The 17,321-nt window shown below is 49.5% G+C and overlaps 1 protein-coding gene and 1 long non-coding RNA gene across 2 annotated transcripts in view; both read right to left on the bottom strand.

The window, feature by feature from the left end:
* LOC148162987 (uncharacterized) overlaps nucleotides 1-3,941 on the bottom strand; it is a 65,876-nt gene extending 61,935 nt beyond the window's left edge. Inside the window, exon 1 of the long non-coding RNA XR_015769503.1 lies at nucleotides 3,554-3,941. This is a non-coding gene — a long non-coding RNA (uncharacterized LOC148162987). The remainder of the gene's footprint in view (nucleotides 1-3,553) is intronic.
* Nucleotides 3,942-4,907: 966 nt separating this feature from the next.
* On the bottom strand, nucleotides 4,908-13,171 carry LOC148162988 (uncharacterized). The gene is made up of 3 exons (XM_088028530.1): nucleotides 12,484-13,171; nucleotides 10,629-10,674; nucleotides 4,908-5,325 (listed from the first exon to the last, which is right to left on the bottom strand). Exons 1-3 carry the CDS (start codon nucleotides 13,128-13,130, stop codon nucleotides 5,008-5,010), a joined length of 1,011 nt encoding a protein of 336 aa, XP_087884656.1. The 5' UTR covers nucleotides 13,131-13,171; the 3' UTR covers nucleotides 4,908-5,007.
* Nucleotides 13,172-17,321: the final 4,150 nt, after the last annotated feature.

Genomic DNA, 17,321 nt, shown 5'->3' on the forward strand with positions numbered 1-17,321 from the left:
CATCGAAGCAACCTGTGTCCATTGATAGATAAGTAAAAAAGATGTGAAATATACATGCAATGGAATATTACTCAGCCATAAAAAAGAATGAAATCTTCCCATTCACAAAAACATGGATCGACCTAGAGGGTATTATGCTGCATAAGATAAATCAGATGGAGAAAGACAAATATCATATGATTTCACCTGTATGTGGATTCTAAAAAACAAAACAAATTCATAAACAAACAAAAAACAGAAACAGTCTCTTAAACACAGAGAACAAACTGGTGGTTGCCAGAGGAAAGTGGGTAAGGGATGGAATAGGCAAAATAGGTGAAGGGAATTAAGAGTAACAAACCACCACTTATAAAATAAATGTCACGAGCCTGCCTGGGTAGCTCAGTGGGTTAAGAGCCGGACTCTTGGGTTTTGGCTCAGGTCATGGGTTGTGAGATCGAGCCCTGAACCCCACAATGGGCTCTACACTCAGCAGGGAGTCTGCTTAAAGATTCTCTCCCTCTGCCCCTCTCCCCACTTTTGCTGTCTCAAATAAATAAATCCTAAAAAAATAAATAAAATAAAATAAATGTAGCAGAGGTGAAAGGTATAACACAGAAAATATAGTCAATAATATTATAATGTTGTATGGTGACATGGTAATTGCATGTATGATGAACGTTGCATAATGCATTATGTAGAGAATTCTCCAATCACTAAGTGGTATACGTGAAACTAGTAACATTGTATGTCAACTATTTCAAACCAAGCAAAACGTAAAAAAAAAATTTTAATGAAAAAAGAAATCAAAGATGAAACAAATAAATAGAAAGATATACATATATATATATATATACTATGATCATAGATTGGAAGAATGAATATTGTTAAAATGTCTATAATACACAAAGCAACCCACAGGTTTAATGGCATCCATATGAAAATACCTATACTGGGGTTTTTTTGTTGTTTTTCTGTTCAACTTTATTTTAATTCCAGTATAGTTAACATACAGTGTTATATTAGTTTCAGGGATACAATATAGTAACTCAACAATTCCATACATCACCCAGTGCTCATCAAGACAAATGCACCCCTTAACCCCCATCACCCATTTCACCCATCCCTCCACCCACCTACCCTCTGGTAACCATCAGTTTGTTCTTTATACTTAAGAGTCTGTTTCTTGGTTTGTCTATCTTTTTTTTTCCTTTGCTCATTTGTTTTGCTTCTTAAATTCCACATATGAGTGTATAGCATTATACTCCCTAGCCCCATCCATGTCATTGTAAATGGATTCACAGAATTAGAACAAATAAACCTAAAAATTCCTTGGAACCACAAAAGAACCAGAATAGTCAAAGCAACCTTAAGAACAAATCTGGAGGTATCACACTACCAGATTTCAAACTATACTACAAATAGTAATCAAAGCAGAATGGTACTACAGGCAAAAACACAGGTACATGGATCAATAGAACGTAACAGCCCAGAGGCGCCTGGGTGCCTCAGTCAGTTAAGCGGCTGCCTTTGGCTCAGGTCGTGATCCCAGAGTCCTGGGATCGAGCCCCACGACGGACTGCCTGCCCAGTGGGGAGTCTGCTTCTCCCTCTCCCTCTGCCCCTTTCCCCTGCTCATGCTCTCTCGCATGCACATGTGTGCGCTCTTGCTCTCTCAAGTAAATAAATAAAATCTTAAAAAAAAAAAAGCCCAGAAATAAAACCAAGCTTAGATGATCAATTAATCTATAACAAAGGGGACAAGAATATACAATGGGGAAAAAAACAGTCTCATCAATAAATGGTGCTGGGAAAATGAACAGCTACATGCAAAAGAATGAAACTGGACCACTTACTTGCACAATACACGGAAATAAACTGAAAATAAACAAAAGACCAAAATGTAAGAGGCGCCTGGGTGCTTCAAACGGTTAAGCATCTGACTCTTGATCTGAGCTCAGGTCTTGATCTCAGTGTCATGAGTTCAAGCCCCGTGTTCGGCTCTAGGCTGGCCATGGAGCCTACTTAAAAAATAATGATAATAATAAAATAAAATAACAAAATAAAGACCAAAATGTAGATCTGAAACCATAAAGCTCCTAAAAGAAAAAAAAAGACAGAAAATTTACAGACATCAGCCATAACAATATTTTTCTGGATATGTCTCCTCAGGCACGGGAAATAAAAGCAAAAATAATTAAATGGGACTACATCAAACTAAAAAGCTTTTGCACAGCAATGGAAATGATCAAAAAAACAAAAAGGCAACCTCCAGAATGGAGAAAAAAATTGTAAATCATATATCTGATAAGAGGTTAATATTCAAAATTTATAATCAACGCATACAACTCAACACCAAAACAAAAATCAAATCAAAACAGGGTAGAGTACCAAAATAGACATTTTTCTTTAAAAAAAATTACATATGGCCACTGAACACATAAAAGATGCTACACATCACTAAATACCAGGGAAACGCAAATCAAAACCCCGGTATCACGTAACACCAGTCAGAATGCCCAGGGTTGAAAAGAGAAAAAATAAGTATTGCACAGGATGTGTAGAAAGGGAACCCTTCTGAATGTTGGTGGGAAGGTAAAATGATGCAGCCGCTATGAGAAACAAGTGTGGACATCCCTCAAAAAATTACAATACAGGTATCATACAATACAGTATTTCTACTTCTGGGTATTTACCCAAACAAAAACACTAATATGAAAAAACATATTCACCCTAATGTTTATTCCAGCATTATATACAATAGCAAAGATACGGAATCAATTTATGCGTCCATCCATGATTGACTGGATAAAAAAGATGTGGTCTATATGCACAATGGAATATTTCCTCAGCCATACTGAAGACTGAAACCTTAGAATTGGTGGTAATGTGGATGGACCCAGACGGTATTATGCTACAAGAAATGTAAGAGAAACACAAATATCATATTATTTCGCTAATAAGTGGAATCTAAAAATCAAATCAACAAAACAGAAACAGATAAAAAGATGTAGAGAACAAACAAGGTTGCCCGAAAGGAGGAGGTGGGGGATGGGCAAAATAGCTGAAGGCAATTAAGAGGTGCGAAATTGCAGTCAAAATAAATACGTCTCCGCAATGAAAAGCATAGCATAGGGAATATAATCAATGATATAATAATAACTTTCTATGGTGACAGATGGTTAACTACAGTTCCATGGTGAGCAATTCCAAATATATATAATTGTCGAATCACTACGCCGTACATTGGAAATCACGATATTTTAGGTAAAGTACATTTCTATTAATTTTTTTTACGTAAAAACAAAAAAAATACACACGAAAATTAAAATAATAACAAACAAAACAATGAAAATAAGACAATATAAAATACACTGTAAAGTAAAAGATACAATAAAAAATGAATAAGGGAAAAATAAAATATAAAACGAAGGAAAATAAACAAAAACCAAAATAAACAGTGAAATGAAATATAAATAAAATGATAAAATAAAAAAAACCCAGTTTCCCTCTAGCGTCTGACACCTAAATTTCACAAATAAGAGAAATAGCACGATATCACTAAAGATACATACCACAAGTGGTTTCAAAAATTGCTATTTACAAGCAAACGTCCCGGAATCAGACGCGAAGATGGTGCCCGGACAGCTCCTGGAGAACACACCTTGAGAGGGAGATGCGGGATGGGGTCGAGGGCCCACAGCTAAGGGCTGAGGCCACCCAGGTCTCTGCGGGGAGGAAGGAGGTGAGTCACAGCGGCGGCGACGCAGAAAGCCGGCAGCTTCGCCGGGCTGGGGGAGCTTCGAAGAAACGCTATGCTTCCCCCATCCCGAGGCGGCACCCCGGAACCACTGCTAGCACACGAGGGGGCCACCCGATCTCGGATCCGGGAGATCGCCGACGCCTGGGCTCACAGAACCCGCTGCGGCGCCACAACCCAAACCTGGGGGACCGGGGGAGACATTTTGGGTGCACCGGCAAAACTCGTCCCCAGGGCTGAGGTCGTCCTGGCAACACGAAGGGCGGTGTGTGCCAGTGTAAATAACCCGATCGGGCAACAGGTACACAGCCTCGGTTCCGCAGGAGCCCCTCTCTCTCCGCGAGTCCCGGTGGACAAAAACCCCTGTCCTTTCTCAGCCGCCGACTTGGAACGACTGCACGCAAGGACCGCGGGCCACCGCCACGGTCTCGCCGAAGGGCGCCGGGCAGCTGGGAGCCGGCGACCGAGCGATGCTGGGCCCTCGGCCTCTGGGGCGTGGGGGAAAGGGAGGACCGAGAGCCCAGCGCCGGCCTTGAAGGGGGTCCCCTCTCGTGGCACCTTGGCGGAGGCAGGACGCAGGACGCAGGACCCTCCGGCCGGAATGCCGTCGCCGCGTCTCCTCCACCCAAAGGGCCGGCACCGGACACAACTTGCGGAGCACCAGCCGCTGCACGGCCGGCTGCCGCTTCTCCGGGAGCCCCGTGAGTAGCCCCTCAGAAGTGTCCCCTCCAGTCCCCGGGTGGGCCTCAGCGCCTCCCCGCGGCTGCGGCTCAGCCCCGCCTGGAAGCACAGCGTTCTCTCCCTGGAGGCGGACGCCACCCCGTCTTGCACGGCGGCGCGGGACCGCTGGGGCACGGGCTGGGGGCAGTGCGGGGGAAGATGGGGTGCTGGAGGGCACGGTGGGTCTTTGGAAGCCGGCCGCGGGCACTTGGGGAACTTCAGACAGGGCCGTGGCCTCCTGATGGCGGCTCAGGGACGCGGCTGCCTGAAAGCAGCAGGCCTCCTTGCCTTTCTGCAGGAACGGCGCCGTCCATCACATGCACTGACTCCATACCACGCGCAAAACAAACACGCCGAGCGTGAATTGATAACTTTATTGAAAAGACAGCAAGTGCCCAAAAATGAGGGTCCGTGAATTTGCACTTCTCCTGCATACATTTAGCGGGCATTTAGTGAACTGCTCTTGGCGGCGAGCTACACAGAATGGGGCTGGGCTCAAAAGCACCGTGGGAAAAAACCGTCACGGAGGCCATTCTGTGGGAAAAGGGCTTACCAGCGAACCACGGACGGTAGGAACCCGGGAGCGCCCACAGGAGGGCAGCCGAAGGGAGGGAAAGGTGGAGGCAGCCAGGGCAGAGGAGGCAAGAAGGCAACAGGAAAGAGCGGCATGGGCCGCGGAGGTGGTCCCAGCAGCAGTGGCTGGGGGAGAACGCACAGGCAATCCGGCCGCTCCTGATTGAGGACGGCACGGTAGGGTCCACCCAAGTTAAAGATGATGGGGGGGACCATGGCCACGGGGGGCACGTTTCTGAACCTCAGTGCCCTCTGATGTCTCCTCCACTTGGCCCTCCTGTTCTTAAACCAAACCTTCAATCAGAGAGAAAAAGAGATCGTTTTAGTACGTTGAGCACTGGATGTCATACAGGAGAAAACAAGCAGGCTACTTACTCTCTATGCCCTTAAGGTTTGAAACGGCATCAGGGGAGCTATGTCCTTCTTGCTAAAATCGCTTAGGGAAGTCAGGGCCACGGGCTCCCCTGCAGCTCACCCCGAGAAGGCACCCACGCTGCGCCAGGCTGTGCCAGGCTCTGGCTCGGCTCTCTGCTTTGCCTCTGTCCTCCCACCTTGCCTATTACTTTTCCCCGTTCTCAGCAGCAGGTGTAGGTGAGGAACGGCGCTCTGTCCCTGCCGTGACTGTCACACCTGGGATGTCTGTGTCCTCACAGCTGACCAGCAGCTGTCCAGCTGCCACTGGCCCCTAGTCACTAGGCAGGTGTCACCCTGCTTATGGGGGAAGCTCAGCATCGTCCAAGAGTCCTGCTGAGGGGAACAAACCCCATTTTGAAAAGCCCGTCTTGAACAAAGAGTAAGTACGTCATCCATAGGAACGTGCCGGATCTTTCAACAACAGCAGCGTTCCTTTCAGGATGACTGAGGGGTCGCTCATCTTCTGAAACCGCTTCAGAGTGAAAAAGATGCTATTGTGAGCGAGGCTTGGGCATGGAGGGCCCAGGAGCCTGTGGCTGGTCCTGCTGGGACAGGAGGAAGCTGAAGCGCTGGACACTACCTGAATGTTACAGACATCGGGGACAATGCGTGTTTACACGAACTAGGACCAGATTTGCTAAGTTCGTAAAATCTCGTCCAGCCAACAGATCGGGGGCAAAGAGGCTCACCGCCGTCACTGTGGTGGATTCTGCAGCCTCCAGCCTGCACCACCCTCCAGGCTTTCCTGGGCTCAGCCCCCGGTCAGCTCCCTCCTCTCTGGCTACGGTTCCAGCACCCTGGACAGGACCCCTGCTGCCCAGCGGGGCAGGGCCGCCCCCCCTCCCCAGGCCCCTCTACTCAACCAGGAGAGCCCCATCCCATCCCTTATCCTCTTTTCTGTTGTTCACTGAACTACAGTTGACATACAATACTGTATTCGCCTCAGGTGTACGACATAGTGATTCGACAGTTCTCTACAAAATGCTCGCCGCGGTAAGGGCAGTCACCATACAAAAGGATTACGATATCACTGACTATATTCCTTACGCTGTCCTTTTCATCTCCGCACCGGATTTATTTTTCAACTGAAGTTGGTACCTCCTAATCCCCTTCACTTATTTTTCCCATGCCCCCACCCCCTCCCCTCTGGCAACCTCCATCCTGTCCTCTGTAAATGAGTCTGTATCGGCTCCGTTTGTTGATTAGTTTTGTTTTTAAGAGTCCACATATAAGTGCAATCATACAGTATTCTTAAAGCAAGAAGGTGAAACTGACATTGTAGGAAGACAGTCAACCACCATGTGGGTGAGGAGTCACAAAATGGCTCCTCCCTAGTATCTGCCAACTCTGAACCCTACAAATAAAACCTGTCCTTTGGACTCCACTGTCCTCTCCGCATCCCAGTTAATGGAATTTCTTTGTATTTAATATCTGTAGACATTCCCGGTTTGCAAATGTCACTTGACACAAAGGGGGCCTCTACTCTCCCTGTGGCCTCATTTTCCCTCTGCCGTCCTAGTATTTGGTCTTTCTGCTGCATGAATATGCTGTCTAAAAACACCAGCGCCGTGGACCTCATCTTGGGGGGATCCAAGTTTACCAGAGGCCAAATCTACACAAATGCCAAGTAGCCTAGCTGAGGTACACACTGATCCTCCTTCCGTATTTCTAATACTGGATTCATATAACAGCTCTTACTGCACTTGGGGGCACATCCATTAAACTCTTCCTCACACAAACACTTTATGATCTCAGTTATATGGGGAATCTAAAAAAACCCAACAAACTCAAGGAAAAAGAGATCAGATTTGTGACCACTTTTAGAGGGCTTGGGTGGAGGAACTGCCTGAAGGTGGTCAAAAGGTAAAAACTTCCAGTTCTAAGATAAATAAGTACCAGGACTCTAATGTAGCATAAGGACTATACTTAACACTACCTTATGGTATCTATGCCAGTTAAGAGATTCAATTTTAAGACTTCTATTCACAAAGAACAAACTGTTTATTTTTCTTTTTGTCTTTTTCCTTTCTTCTCTGTCTCTCTAGGACATGATGGATGGTAACTAGACTTGCTGTGGTAAACACCTCACAATAGATGTAAGTCAGATCATTATGTTGTATACCTTAAATTGATACAGGACTCTATGCAACTTATGTCTTCATAAAACTGGGAAAAACTTCTTTGAAAATTGAAAGTGCCGGGGCGCCTGGGTGGCTCAGTGGGTTAAGCGTCTGCCTTCGGCTCAGGTCATGATCCCAGGGTCCTGGGATCGAGCCCCGCATCGGGCTCCCTGCTCGGCAGGGAGTCTGCTTCTCCCTCTCCCTCTCCCTCTCCCTCTCTGTCTCTTATGAATAAATAAATAAAATCCTTAAAAAAAAAAAAAAGAAAAGAAAAAGTCTTTCCAATTAGCACACGTCAGAATCCAGCCTGGACTAAGAGCCAGTGCCCACTAGTGACAAATTCCACACAATCTCTTCCTAAAAGGACCACAAGAGGAAGATCAAAATCTCAGGTGTCAGACATTCCTCACAGGAATATTCACTAATGCGTTTGGTCGGTTCAGAGATTGGAATGTGAGTCATATCCCCAAGGCATCTTTCTGGCCTTAGGCTTCCACCTGTGCTGGGGTGGCGGCCACCTGGTTGGATCGGCCTCCACCTGGTTGGGTCGGCCTCCACCTTTGTTAGCTTGGTGGAACCTTGTTTGAAATTGTTGCTTTCGTTTCTTTTCTCTTGTAGACAGATTTCAAAGGTGGCACCTACCCCCCTCCCATCTCCACCGTAATGCACGGGTCTACTGTTTAACAAGGTTATCAGGCCGACTATGAAGGAGTTCCAGAAAATGAAGATGTAGGCCTGGCACTCTCCACACCTGTTTACCAAGTACTTAAAAGCCACAGCTCTAAAAGTAAATTAATGAAATTTAACATCTTTTAAATAAAATAAAATATTTTTTTTAAATTAAAAAGTAAAATTGCCTTCGTCTGAATCCTAGAGCAAGAAATCGTATATATTAGGGCGCCTGAGTGGCTCGGTTGGTTAAGCGTCTGCCTTGACTCCAGTCAAGATCCTAGAGTCCCAGGATCCAGCCCCATGTCAGGCTCCCTGCTCAGTGGGGAGTCTGCTTCTCCCTCTGCCGCTCCCCGACTGTGTTTGCTCTCTCGCGCGCTCACTCTCTCTCTCAAATAAATAAAATCTTAAAAAAAGAAAGAAATCATATATATTGGAAAAAAAAAAAAAACAAAACCCAGCAAGAGGCCTAGGCACCTGCACTACAAGCAGTAAGAGTAAAAATAAATTTCTGAACTTTTAAAATAAATTAAAAGTAATTCTATAATGACAAAATACAATTGTTTCCGTCTGAATCCTAGAGTGAAAAAAATCATATGTTACGAGGAAATACCAAGAGCAGGAGGCCCAGGCTGTTGTACTTGAAGGTCTACCCTCCCTGTAAGTCTCAGCTTCACTGGACATAAGGTAGTTGCTTATCTGCTGTGTCATGTGTGTGAAATCTTCCCTCAAGCCTATGCCAAAATATTTGTAAATTCACTCCTTAGGCAAAGAGCTTATGCTCGTTTTCAGTAAATCAGTGTAATTCAACTCCTTGGTGAGTTGAGCGATTTGAACGATTTCCACTTCAGACTCCATCCAAATGTGACCCGACAGTGAAGTGGTGCCTGCATGATAACCCTTTCAGGAGCTGAGCTGTCTGTTGAGTATGTGTGCTTGCGGGTATTCCTTTCTTTACGTTTATATAAAATATTTATGTTTCTGTATATATTGTTCTAAGATGGGTTATATATAAATGTACCATATATAATATAAACTTGTGTATATACAAGTCACGTATGAGTGCTTATACAGGAATACATAGGAATTACATAATTATACCCTTATAGTATAATACTTAAATAATACATGATGATTCTATTGTAGAGAAACATTACTACCATATAATGATATTGCTATATCAATAGATTAACGTGCTACTCAATAACTAATATCAATTCATAATAAATAAATATTAATCCATAACTGATACAGCAAAGAACAATCTATTGGCTATAGTATATGGTAATTGTATATTACATAGGACTATATTAATAACATCGTAGATAATAACTGATTAATTATATGTGCATTATAGAAATATATTTTATATTAGCAATAACAATGATGTCACATCGATATATATGGTATTTATCTGTTATGGAAGATGCTTAAAAAAGAATATACTTTTGATATACTGTGTATTTATTACGTATACATTTAACATATCAAATATATATATTCTATACTAGATGAATATGTAAGCATATATTCTATGAATTAAATGTGATTTATATGTTATATAATTTATATTCATATTTACTACATGGCATGTACTTCTTTTTTTTTAAGATTTTATCTATTTATTTGAGAGAGAGAGAATGAGAGATAGAGAGCATGAGAGGGAAGAGGGTCAGAGGGAGGAGCAGACTCCCCGCTGAGCAGGGAGCCCGAAGCGGGGCTCGATCCGAGCCCCCGGGACTCCAGGATCATGACCTGAGCCGAAGGCAGTCGCTTAACCAACTGAGCCACCCAGGCGCCCCACTACATTCCATGTACTTCTAGATCACATATTGATTTATATAATAAATACACATATATGTTAGTATATACTCCATATAAAAATAGTACGTATACTATACATATGATCCATAATTATGATGTTATATGTAAATACATGTATCCGTTAGTATACAGGTATATATTACATATAAAAATAATACGTATACTATATATATGATCTATAGCTATGATTATATTTCTATTTGTGCTATATTTAAAAATCCGTATAAATATGTGTATTCTATGTCTAATTCAGTGACATCTAAAAGTATATATAGGTACAGTTTATACAGACGTGTGTGTATATTTTATAGAAGGGATACGATACAATACTAGTTTTTTCATTCCTTTAGGAAATCATGTTCCCTCTGGAAATGGGCAATTTCCCAAACCTGGGCTTTATTTATCCCGTTGTCCCCCCACCAAGACCCAAAAGTTCAACACTTATTTCTCAAAGCTAGCAAAGGCCACAAAAACCCAGGACGGTGAGAAGGTCAAGGACAAAGATGTCCAAGTCCTGAAGCCGGTTTTAGAACGGCTCCCAGCCAAATGGTTTCTTTCGGGTTTACTGACCTGCACTCTGGCTTCAGGCACATCGATTAATCTTGCAAGCTCCTGGCTGAGGGGAGAAAAATCAATATTTGGAGTTGGGGGTGAATTAAAATACAGCATTTTTCCTTCCTCTTTTTAACATTTTTTTCAGGGAGATGTCAGTGACATTTTAGGAACCAGTCTGTACACTTAGGGAAAGTCACACCATTTCAGGTTTGACAGTGAGATGCAGTGGACCAAGACCTGAAGGAAAGCCAAGTCTCTTGGGTAAAGGAGGCACAGTCCCCGAGAACACACGACATTCTAATTCAGTTTCCTTTAGTGTTACCAACTTCAAAATGAAGAAATATCTCTGAGGATCTAGCCCTACCGACTTTCGATCATTGCTCTTAACCCCATTTTATGGATTAAATTAGAGCCCTCCAATAAGGTGCTGTCCATCCATCTCTCTCACCCTCTCTCTCTGACTCTCCCCCCAGCTCTCTCTCTCTCTCTCTCCCTCTCCTTCTCTCTCTCTCTCTCTCTCCCTCTCCTTCTCTCTCTCTCTCTCTCTCCCTCAGTGATGACCAAGTTAGAGTACATTCCCATAGGTGCTAAGGGATGGCACGAACTGCTGTTCATTCTTTGGTTGTGCTTGTTTTAAAGTTTCGGTATCACTGACTTCCTCCTCCCCTACCTCCGCCCACAGCCGCAGACGCCTCGCCCCCAACACTGTCCTGTACCATCTAGCTCGAGCTTTCCTTCTGCAGGGCAGCTTTCCCTCAAGCAAGATTTAATTGTACTCTGTTTTCAGATTTTATTTTTAAATAATCTCTACAACCGGCGTGGGGCTCGAACTTAAGACCCCAAAATCAAGAGTCACAGGCTCTACCGACTGAGTCAGCCAGGCGCCCCTTTTCTTTTCTTTTCTTCCTCTTCTTTTTTTTTTTTTTTTAACTTTTCATTGTTTCAAGACCTCTAGCAAAATCGAAGGGAATGCAGAATATTCACTAATCCAGATAGTTTTCAAGTGCACTACTTAAAAATGTAAAAATGGGTGCAGGGGCCCCACGGCGGTGTAGCGATTACTGAAAATGAATCATTTTAAAAAACCGAGTGCAGAAATAATTCACGACGAGTAGACTTACCACGATTTTAAACAAAGGTAGGATCCTAAACCACTTGCTCCCGCGTCTCAGACCTGTCGCCCTCGTCCCCGCCCACCCTGCTGCCAGTAGGACATTTTTCTGTGAAGGGCGGCGGACGCTTTCCCGGCTGGACGCGATCAAACCCGCCCGAGCGAGCGTCCGCCTTCGCCGCCCCACCCGCAGAGCGAGCGCTCAGCTCCCGCAGAAGCGCCAGTGCCCGGCGGGCCCGGCAGCCTCGACGCCGCTGGGTGTTCGTCCGCCGCGAGGACAGAGACGCTGCGAACCCGTCCGGCCCGCCGCTCGCGAGGCCGGGAGCCCGCGCCCAGCGCCGCAGCCCGTCCAGCCCGCCGCCCGCCGCCCGCGAGGCCGGGAGCGCGCGCCCGGCGCCGCAGCCCGTCCAGCCCGCCGCCCGCCGCCCGCGAGGCCGGGAGCGCGCGCCCGGCGCCGCAGCCCGTCCAGCCCGCCGCCCGCCGCCCGCGAGGCCGGGAGCGCGCGCCCGGCGCCGCAGCCCGTCCAGCCCGCCGACCGCCGCCCGCGAGGCCGGCAGCCCGCGCCCGGCGCCGCAGCCCGTCCAGCCCGCCGACCGCCGCCCGCGAGGCCGGCAGCCCGCGCCCGGCGCCGCAGCCCGTCCAGCCCGCCGACCGCAGCCCGCGAGGCCGGGAGCGCGCGCCCGGCGCCGCAGCCCGTCCAGCCCGCCGACCGCCGCCCGCGAGGCCGGGAGCCCGCGCCCAGCGCCGCAGCCCGCTTACCGCATGAACGCGTTGGGATACTGGGTGCGCTGGAACAAGTTCTCCAGCTCGCGCAGCTGAAACAGGCTGAACATGACGCGCAGGGTCGTCGGCTGCCCCTGTGCCGGCGCCGGACCCGTGACGGGGGCCTGGAGCGGCGGCCCCCCCGACCCCGGCTGCCCTGGCCCAGGCGGTGGAGATTCTGCGGCGCCGTCGCCGTCGCCGTCGCCGTCCGCTTCCTCCTCGACTTCAGCGGCCGCAGGGTCCTGCTCCGGTGCGACCTCGGCCCCCGCTTCCGCCGCCGCTCCGTCTCCGGTGTCTTCGGTGTCTTCGGTGTCTTCGGTAAGCGACATCGCCGCAGGCCGGGTTTCTGCAGAGGAGGAGATCCAGACAGAAAGATCAGGGCATCGGTGCCCAGGCTGTGGGAAGGAGGGCGCGAGGGACAGCATCTGCGGGGTGTCGGGACCGCCCCCCTCGCCCAGGGAACGTTGGTTTCTGGGGCTTGCTGCAGGCGCCTGTCCCAACGGGCACCGACCCTGCGGCTCTTCGCGGTCCTCGTCGACTTCCAGGCTGAGGAAGCCGGGGTCATCGTCCTGGCCTGGGCCGGGAGGCTCCACATCCCTGGTGCCGTCTTCTGCAGACTCCCCGTCGGATCCTTCTGGATCCATGGGTGACGACGCCGAGAGCGGTGGCCTGCGGACGGGCTCCGGCAAAGCGGTCCTGGCGTTGTCGGGTTCCCGAGTGTCTGGGTAGGCGCCCCCTCTCTATATACCGCCCGCTGCTGGGGGTTGGGCTCGCGGACGTGCGCATGCGGTCCGGGCTTGGGCACCAACCAGGCGGGTGCACTTGCAAGGGGAGCTCGGGTAGGGCGCTCTTTGCCGAGGGCGTCGGAGCCGGCAATGCCTAGCTAGAGGGGATGAGTCTTCAAGTCGGAGCTGGGCTCGCACGCCCCGAACGGGTGGCCTGTCTCCCCCACAGGAAGGCGCTGTGCTGCATGGCGCAAGCCCGTGTGGGTAGGGTGAGACACAGACCTCACCCTAGCTCTGGAGGCCCTGCCCAAGTGTTGGGAGAATGTCTCTTGGGCCAGCCCTGCGAATCCCGCCGCCGGGGCTAGAGGGGAATAGTAATGCAAGGAAAGTGATGGGCTCGAGGTGGCACCGTCTGAGGTTTTTCCGGGAGGCGGCTCAAGTCAGAGCCCGCCAGACCCCTGGGTCCCCGGGAACAGGAGCTTGGGCTGCGGTCTTCTGAGCGCGCCTCTTGCTCAGATGCGCTCTGCAAATAAAACCACGCTTGCCCCCTTGAGAGTGTCCTGTGCCTCCGGGATTTTATTGATTTTTTTTTTAAGATTTTCTGTATTTATTTAACTGACAGAGAGAGAGAGAGAGAACACAAGTGGGAGAGGGAGGTGCAGGCTTCCCGCCGAGCGGGGAGCCCGATGCGGGGCTCGATCCCAGGACCCTGGGGTCATGACCTGAGCTGAAGGCAGACGCTTAACCGGCTGAGCCACCCAGGCGCCCCCTGGGCCTCCGGGATTTTAGTAATGAAGCCACATCTCAGTACAGGGCTACGAACCTGCACAGGGCGTTCGAGCGTTCCAGGTCGGCTTCCACTGGACAGAGCTCCTGCTCGTTTGGGTTTTTTCAGTTTCTCTTTTTCAAAGTTTTGTTCGTCTCATTGCAACCATGGATCTTGAAACACCTTTGGGCACAGCGTCTATGCCTCTGCCTCGAGATTCTCTATACAAGCATGCATGTCCCTTAGGGTGGGACCCTTTGGATCTGGGTCATCACCCACTTTCCTGCCGCTCTTTCTCCACCCCCCCCACCCTCCTCCCCTCGGTTTTCCTGGAAATGGCTTCCTGAGCCCTTGCTGAGGAATAAATAAATTTCATTTCTTTGTTGTTTTCTTTTTCGTTTCCTTTCTTATTTTTGTTTCTTGCAGGCGGGGATACATTCTTATTGGTTGGAGAGTGGAGTTTAAGCAGGTGTTTGGTTTCTCCAGGTGAATACAATAAAAGGACAAGGGCCAAGAGATTTGGGGTATAGCACGGAATCGATGATACAGAGTGGCTATATAGTTTGTCCCAGTTCAATAAATGTAAGGTGGCGTGCATTCTTTTGTATGTAAATTTTACGTCCAAAGAAGAAAACCCTAAGCAAATACTGAACTCAACCTGATGGTACGCATGCTTCTTTCTTGTCAAATAAAAGAGAGCGGGCCGGATTGAGGGCTCTGCGGGTTTCCCTTCCAGAACTGTTTTACAGATGCTCCGACACTTGGTAATATCCTAAATATTGAAAATAGCTTCTAAGAACGGGTCCTGTGCTGGACAGTGTACCTGACTTAGCCCATGTTTACCGTGCTCATCCGCCCCGTTTGAAATCCGAAGCTACAGCATTTCTGTGGGCTCCTAAATGCAGCATGGGCCCTAGGCACCTCACCGACTGCGCCTGAGGGACAGAGGTGCCCCAGCCTCGTGCTCCCAGAGGACGGGTAAGACACTAAGAAAGGTCTGTGGACCAATTCGTTTTCACAGAGGTGGTAAGGGATGACAATGGGACTACCTCCTCCTGACTTGAACCAAATGTTTCCTCCTCTGGTTGGCCCTTGGTGAGGGCGGCCGGCCCCCGCCCCACCGCCGTTGGCCAGATAGCCCAGGCACAGTTTTGACTTGGGGTTAATTATTGCGTGAGAGCCCTACAAGGGTTCTCGTCATCTGCGTGTTAGACCACCTACAGTCTCTGCGTGTTCTTTCCTGTCTCCGATCTCCGCGGAGCAGTCCTGCCTGCTCCGCCTCGGTCACTCACGTGACCCTTGACAGGTCTCGCCCTCCCTGGGCACCAGTCGTGCCAGCATCCACTGAACATGTTTCCTTCCCTACCTTCACACCTTGCACGCCTTAGCGACCGAACGGAGCCTCGTCCCCGGCAAAAGTAGCCCCGAATCATGGTTCCATGTGCACGGAACATGAGTCAGGGGTCCCAGCCCCACATTGGGTGGCACATGGTTCCATGTGCCACATTCACGGGAGGGGGCTCTGGAGCCGGAGGGCTGCCATCTGCAGCCGGCTTGCTCACCCCTTGCGAGCTGGCTGGCCTGCTGAGTTGCTTCTTCTCACTTTACCCTGGTCTCCTCATCTGTAAGAGGGGGATGGCAGTAGCCACTACCTCACCAGGGTGCTGCCGGAGTAACTGAGGTGAGAAAAATACACTATTCCCGCGGGCCCTACCGTGCGGTCTCACATCTCCGCTTTCAGTCCGTTTTGTGTTTCTTTAGTCGCAGGGGCCCACGAGGGGAGAGAGGCGGTGGTCACTCACTCACGGCTGGCCTGCGGACAGAAGGTTGTCTTGAGACTCTGAGCTCTCTAGCCCTACCTGTCCTTCGGGTCTTTTTCTCCCTCTTTTTTGGCTTTTTGTTTTCTTGTTTGTTTGTTTGCTTAAGTAATCTCTAGACCCAATGTGGGGCTGGGACCCCTGACTCCAAGATCAAGAGTCACACGCTCCACCATCTGAGCCAGCCAGGCGCTCCGCTACATGCCTCTTTGTACCGACACAGGCCTCAGTCAGTCAGTAAAGCTTTGTCGGCTGCTGTGTTGCCAGGGCCCTCTGCCAGGCGGTGCGGGGCAGGTGTCCAGTCCAGACTCAGCCACCCGCGTGCCCTGGTTCTCCCAGTGTGGGGAGAGAGCTCAGCCCACGTGAGAGCGAGAAGCTGGAAATGATGGAGTCCCAGCACCACGAACTGGCTCTGTGGCCCAGGTAAACCGGCTGATCTCTGCGCCTCCCAGGCCAGCTCTGCAGAACGGGGATCGTGATGCCCCCTGCTCTCCCGAGCTGTGGCTTCTACTCGAAGTGATGCAAGTAAGGCCCGGGGCGGGGGACTCGGACAAGTGGAGCCCATGCTGGAGTTAAGGGGTCAGGACTGAGTGGGGTCAGGCTGGACATGGGCCCTCACCATGATCGAAGGTGCCGGACAGGGTGCCTCGCCCCCGCTCCTGAGCAGATGGGAGAGCCTGTGGAGTGAACGGATATGCTTGCTCGTGCTGGGGCCCTCCCGGGAGTGCTCACTGTGCACCAGGGCCTGGCTCATCCACCTTACCGCTGTCCCTTGTGCGGGACGGGGTGCTGTGGGCCCCCCCCGGGGGGGGGGTGGGGGCATCACTGTTTTTTGCTTTTTCCTTAACCAAGGCCATGGAGGCTTGGAGAGGTTCGGTGACTTTGACCAGGCGACACAGCTTGCTGGAGGGGGCCAGGATCCAAAGCTCTGAAGAGACTGTTCCTAGCAGCCCCTGGTCAAAGCAGATTTGGCTTCTGGGGAGTTGTGGGGTTTCCCTTCCTCCTCAGACGGAGTCAGAGGTGGGTACGGGCTAAGCAGGCTGTGCGTGGAACTTCAGTTAAAGGGGGTAGTGTGAGCAACCCCGGGAGGGAGGGAAGAAGTCTAAGGCTTGTCTCAGGGAACCCAGACGCAGCCAGGGGGCTCTGGAGTGTGAGCTGGAGAGGAGGCTAGAGAGGATTCTGCAGAGAACTCTGTATTGAGGGGCCAATAAGGTTTAAACGGTAGGTGGGGGCTGAGTTCAAGGAAGGCGTTGGAATGTGTATATTTGGGATGATGGAATCTGAAAGAGGTTTGGGCTGGGGGGAGCTGGCCCTTCATGAAAGCAGTGTTTTAGGATGAGTTTCTGGGTCAGGGGGGAGTCTCAGCCGGCTCTTGCTTCCATTCATTGCAGTCAGTGGGTGTGGGGAGCAAGGTCCATAGCCTGTGTCCTCACATAGAGGCCCCGGCTCTTCACCAGGTACGTCGCGAGTCCCCTGGAATTGGAACGCAAAATTCCGTGTGTGGTGGCATTGCAGTAATGTGGGCGC

Source organism: Eumetopias jubatus, unplaced genomic scaffold, assembly GCF_037043125.1.
Source record: "Eumetopias jubatus isolate StellerSeaLion01/CBP00866 unplaced genomic scaffold, mEumJub1_p1.0 scaffold_11, whole genome shotgun sequence".
Taxonomy (NCBI): domain Eukaryota; kingdom Metazoa; phylum Chordata; class Mammalia; order Carnivora; family Otariidae; genus Eumetopias; species Eumetopias jubatus.

Coding starts and splice junctions, on each gene's coding strand:
- LOC148162988 (XM_088028530.1), bottom strand. CDS start 13,130: ATGGATCCAGAAGGATCCGACGGGGAGTCTGCAGAAGACGGCACCAGG. Junction 10,675..12,483: donor TATCCCAACGCGTTCATGCG/GTAAGCGGGCTG, acceptor TTCTCCCCTCAG/CCAGGAGCTTGCAAGATTAA. Junction 5,326..10,628: donor TGCCTGAAGCCAGAGTGCAG/GTCAGTAAACCC, acceptor CTCTGATTGAAG/GTTTGGTTTAAGAACAGGAG.